At 48.7% G+C, this 5,744-nt stretch overlaps 1 protein-coding gene across 6 annotated transcripts in view; it reads right to left on the minus strand.

The window, feature by feature from the left end:
* The window catches only part of LOC117979357 (sphingomyelin phosphodiesterase 4-like), a 28,525-nt gene that overhangs the window by 22,642 nt on the left and 139 nt on the right, over window positions 1–5,744 (minus strand). For 4 of the 6 annotated variants that reach the window (XM_034954124.2, XM_063595355.1, XM_034954123.2 and 1 more), the window contains exons 2-3: window positions 1,888–1,971; window positions 227–313 (exon numbers count right to left, since the gene is read on the minus strand). In XM_034954124.2, the coding sequence (XP_034810015.2) occupies window positions 227–313; window positions 1,888–1,926 (126 nt within the window). In that variant the 5' untranslated portion in view covers window positions 1,927–1,971. Of the gene's footprint in view, window positions 1–226; window positions 314–1,887; window positions 1,972–5,510; window positions 5,711–5,744 lie in introns of those variants that run through there. The other 2 variants (XM_055109359.1, XM_055109360.2) reach the window with 2 other exon arrangements.

Below are 5,744 nucleotides of genomic sequence, written 5' to 3' on the forward strand. Positions count from 1 at the left end.
ATTGCCAAGTGTCCCTTGAGGGACAGAGCACCTGTGGCTAAGAACCCCTGATCTACAAGTTCACATGTTTAAATGTGTCCGTAAACATAATGGTCATGATAATGGCCAGGCCTCTGTGCCAGGCAGTGCTCAGGGTTGGGGTGGGGAGGGAAATTAGGAATTATAATAAAGTTCTTTAACGAATGTATAAGACATGCTCCAAAGAGAGACATTAGCAGAGCTATACCTTTGCTGGAAAGTCCTCAATGACTTTAATCAAGTCTTGGCACTGCTGTGCAAAGGGCTTATTTATAGAGTCAGCTTTCAGGCTAGCCTAGAAAACAGAACAAAGCAAAAAAATCATGAGGACATTCACTCTGCAGCTTTTAGTGATACTCTGGCTTGAGTCAAACTGTGGCTTGAGTCAAACAGAAATCCAAGCAATAGGTTATGAGTCAGACCCATAACCACTGGCCTGGTTCCCCAGCCCCTCATGTGTGTCAGTGGCCCAAAGAGTACTCCTAGGAGAGGCCGTAGTTCTATGCTCTCTGGACCAGGAACTATCAGCCTTGTTTCCCAGTACCCCCTCAGAGTGCTGCACATGATCAGAACAGGATTGACTTCTACCAATCCATAAGTAGGGGCTGGTCCCAGAGTCAGCCCCAGAGCCAGAAGAGGATCTTGATTGTGTAAGGGCACCCCTCACAAACCACAGAGTACCACTGAGTTTGTATGCATCAACTGGAAATTTCCAGCCTGATGGACCACCGTGATTACACCGTTGTGATCATCAGTAAGAACGCCCAACAACATCACGGCTATGGCAGAAGCTCTCTTAAACGAGCTGTCCTTTATTCAATAGACACTGAACCTACTAAACCAATGATCTTAAAACACAGGGCAGACAAAAATTATAGACCGCTTCAGCCAAGTAGACACTAATCATGAAGGCAATGGAGAGGCCAGAAAAGACTCAGGACAAGGACTAATGAAATCTACCTAGTCGTGGGATGTGAGGAAAGCACCCTGACTACAAGGAGAAAAAGGGCATCTGTGCGAATGGATTAAGATCAGGAGAAACAGCTAGAATTTCAACCTAGAGAGCTTTGCCAAAGGATATCTAAGGCCTTGTCTACCTCCAAACGAGGGTGGATTTCACAGTCATTGAGACAGAGATGGAGACCTGAGCTGTCTGGCCATGGGCCAGACCTGTTGACTCTAGTGGGGTGCACTGAGGAAGAATGTCCTTCCACATAAATGTTTACAAAAACACCTCCTAAGAACTAAAATTAGGAACTTTCATCAACAATACTTGCCTTATATCTAACTTCTCACCTCTCAGTATCATTTTTCTTTTCCTTTTTGAGTCTTTACTATGTTGCCCAGGCTGGTCTCAAACTCTTGGGCTCAAGTAATCCTCCTGCCTCAGTCTCCTCAGTAGCTGGAACTCCAGGCATGAGCCACTGCACCCAGTTCTCAGCATCATGTTTAATACTTAAAGTGCAACCTAGCAGCCCCCCGCACAACAGTGTCTCCATTTTTCACTGATGACAGTTATGACTGATTATTAGAATGCTTCGTATCTATTTAAGAATTTACAAGTTATGAACATTCTGATATACATCCTTCTCACTTGCTCCTCCCCCTCGTACCCTTGGGAAGTAGAGAAAATAGAATTTGAATGAACTTGTCTTGTATGAGAAAACCCAGAGCCCAGAGGTTGAGTAACCCCAAGGTCCTGTAGTAATAAGGAGGCACAGTCAAGTTAAGGAGTCTGCCATTGTTTCCATCACATGCCCCTAAAAAACAACCACTACAGAGTTCTTCAAGTCAATGGGAAGAACACTCAAGTCCCACAGCTACAGAACTATGGCCACACTGACACTCATGCAAGCAGTTGATATTTACCAGTAGAGAGCTGGGCTGCTGCAGGTGAGGGAACGCCATAGCAGCCTCCAGTGGAGAGTTGAAAATGGCCTTCTTACCAAACCACTGTGGAAAAACAAAGACAAAATCTCAACATCTGCAACACAGCAGAATCTTTTTATATTTTTCTTTAGAGACAGGGTCTCGTTCTGTTGCCCAGGCTGGCATGCGGCAGCACGATCATAGCTCACTGCAACCTCAAACTCCTGGGTTCAAGCAATCCTCCCACCTCAGTCTCCTGAGTACAGGCACATGCCACTATGCCTGGCTAATTTTCCTTTTTTTTTAGAGACAGGGTCTTACTATGTTGCCCAGGCTAGTTTGTCAGGCTGTGATGCCCAGGATCCTGGCCTCCACTGATCCTCCTGCCTTGGCCTCCTAAGTGTTGGGGTTACAGGTGTGAGCCACTGCACCTGGCCCTAACAAAATATTACATAGTTTCACAATGCCCAGGAGAATATCACACATTACATTACCAATTCGCAACACACATTACATTGCCAATTCTCATGTCTTACTTATTGATTAGAGACAGGGTCTTGCTTGCTCACTCAGGCTGCAGTACAGTGGTGCGATCATAGCTCATTGCAACCTCAAACTCCTGAGCTCAAGTGATTCTCCTGCGTCAGCCTCTCAAGTAGCGGGAACTACAGGCAAACATCACCAAGCCCAGCTAATTTTTGTACTTTTTGTAAAGATGGGGGTTTCATCATGTTGCTCAGACTGCTCTTGAACTCCCAGACTGAAGTGATTTATCCGCCTCAGCCTCCCAAAATGTGGGATTACAGGCGTGAGCCACCACGCCCGGCCAGCAATTCCCATCTTTTATACAAATGCTGTTCTCAACCGGGCACGGTGGCTCCTGCCTGTAATCCTAGTACTTTGGGAGGCTGAGGCAGGAGGATCACCTGAGGTCAGGAGTTCAAGACCAGCCTGGCCAACATGGTAAAACCCCGTCTCTACCAAAATACAAAAATTAGCCAGACATGAGGGTGGGTGCCTATAATCCCAGCTACTCAGGAGGCTGAGACCCGAGAATCCCTTGAACCCAGGAGAAGGTGGTTGCAGTGAGCTGAGATCACGCTACTACACTCCAGCCTAGAAGGCTGAGCAAGACTCTGTCTCAAAAAAAAAAAAAAGAAACACTGTTCTCCTGCAGCCCATAGTGGCCAGCTTCAGAGCCAAGTTTGTGGTACTGAATCCCTGGTAATGCTTGTACAGCATTTGTTATATACCAGGACTCGCTCTAAATGCTCTCTATATATCTCCTCATTTAATCCTCAGTGGTAGGCAGAATTCTAAAGATAGCAGCCCAAGATTCCCGACCCCTGTTTGTTCAATCAAATACTCATCTAGGTACTGCTGTGACGGCATTTTGCACATCCAATTAGAGTCCTAAGTTAGTGGACCTTAAGTTACAGAGTAGTCCCCAGCTGACAGCCAGCAAGGAAACAAAGACCTTAGTTCTACAACTCCAAGGAACTGGATTCTGCCAGCAACCTAAATAAACCTGGAAGCAGCTTCTTCCCTGGAGTTTTCAGATAAGAGCAAAGCTGCCAACACCTTGATTTTAATCTTGTAATGCACAGCTGAGCTTGCCTGGACTTCTGCACACATAACTATGAGATAATAAAAGGGTGCTGGTTTAAACTGCTAAGTTTGTCATACAAGAATAGAAAAACCAACCTCACAACAACCCGATGGGTACAGATGTACTATGACTGCAGGTCAGTACAGATGATGAAGGAGAGGCAGAAATGGGATAACTCACTTACCCCCACCCAGCTAGTAAGTGGCAGAACCAAGATTCCAATACAAAGACCGCCTCACAAAACTGAGACAGGGGCAAATCCCCTCCATATTACCCGTGCACTATGCAATGAACAGAGGGGAAGAGCAAGCTCTGCCAAGGGAGCCTTTGAATAAGCCATCAGAAAACTAGGATCAAAGGCCGGGCGCCATGGCTCACACCTGTAATCCCAGCACTTTGGGAGGCCACGGTGGGCAGATCACTTGAGGCCAGGAGTTCGAGACCAGTGTGGCCAACAAGGCAAAACCCCATCTCTACTAAAAATACAAAAATTAGCTGGGTGTGGTGGCGGGCACCTGTAGTCCCAGCGACTCGGGAGGCTGAGGCATGAGAAATGCTTGAGCCCAGGAGGCGGAGGTTGCAGTGAGCCAAGATCACACCATTGCACTCTAGCCGGGGTGACAGAGGGAAACTCTGTCTCAAAAAATGGAAGAAAAATAAAAGAAAAAAAGGAAAGAAAACTAAGATCAGCTTTCCAGATTCCTACCTCTCAGCTCACCCAGGTCAAAAATAAAAAATGCTCAGACCTAGACTTCACAGACAGGAAGTCTGCCAAGTCCCACTGGTGGCCTAGTTACAGTTTTCCTGGCCCAGCTCTGCCCACTGCACAAGTAACAGCACTGGGGTGGCACCTGGCAGTCTGTGGAGGAAGAGAGGCTGGGTGTAAAGACGCCATGTAGGCAGTTGTAGAGTGAGAGGAGACAGGAATCTCTGCCTCTCTGCCACTTGGCAATAGGAACATCTCCCAAGTTTTTTCAATTTTTTTTTTTTTTTTTTTTTTTTTTTTGAGACGGAGTCTCACTCTGTCGCCCAGGCTGGAGTCCAGTGGTGCTATCTTGGCTCACTGCAAGCTCCGCTTGGGTTCACGCCATTCTCCTGCCTCAGCCTCCCGAGTAGCTGGGACTACAGGCGCCGGCCACCACGCCTGGCTAATTGTCTTTTGTATTTTTAGTAGAGTGGGTTTCACATGTTAGCCAGGATGGTCTAGATATCCTGACCTCGTGATCCGCCCGCCTCAGCCTCCCAAAGTGCTGGGATTACAGGCGTGAGCCACGGCTCCCGGCCTCAATTCTTAACCTAGCTATCAATTGCAGTGTTAAAGAAAAACGCCTCAGTCCTAAGGCACTTGGTCAAGAAAACACTGCACTACTGCATAACAATCAAAGCAGCATTAAACTGTGGACTGCTGGGTAAGTGCGGAGCTCTAGAGATGATGAAGGGGAGAGCATCTCTGCTCAGTAAAAGCTTTCATGGGCAGCGACTGAAAGAATGAGGCCCAGAGGAATTTCTAGGAACTTTCAAAGAGAGGAAATTCAAACCCGAGAACTCCCAAAAGGTGTCTCCCACACCCCTGTTCTCTGACCCTGCCATGGCCACCCTCCCCCGTCACAGGTCTCTGCGTGCCATGCACCTAGAGTCCACTTCGTCGCGACTCTCCAACACCTATTTTCTCCAGGAGCTGCTTCGGACCCGTTTGTTTTTTTGTTTCGTTTTGTTTTGTTTTTCTGACAGCGACAGCCCTTGGGCAACGCTAATCATTCCAAGCAAATTCTGTCATGCCAAAACCTCCCTTAACAGCACGCGCCCACTTGTTTCCAACTCTCCTGCGAATTGGGCTTCGGGAGCCTCCGAAACCAAGGCTCGGAGAAGCGGAGCACACAGGGGAAGGGTCGAGCTGGGACCCACACCCGGCTCTTCCTCCCACACCGCCTGTTGAGCCCAAGGCTCAACTTCAACACAAAGCTCTCCTTCCCTCAATTCCTTCAACGACGGGTAACCTTCAACGAACACCTACCGGACCGGAACAGAGTGTACGAGCCGCGCGGGAAGGTGGCACAAAGGCATGGCCCAGAGGGGTGGCAGGAAGACTCAGCCGGGGCCCTCCACTCCCCAGCCTGCCCTGCCTGGGCAGAGCCGCCGGGCCGCCCGAGTCCTGGGGCTCGCGGAGGAACGGAGATGGCCTCGGCAGGGGCTCGGGGAAGCCCCCAGGGCGCCGGACCGTCTCACGCGCGCGTCCCGCGCCACTCAC

The sequence above is a fragment of the Pan paniscus genome, chromosome 13, assembly GCF_029289425.2.
Source record: "Pan paniscus chromosome 13, NHGRI_mPanPan1-v2.0_pri, whole genome shotgun sequence".
In the NCBI taxonomy this organism is placed as follows: domain Eukaryota; kingdom Metazoa; phylum Chordata; class Mammalia; order Primates; family Hominidae; genus Pan; species Pan paniscus.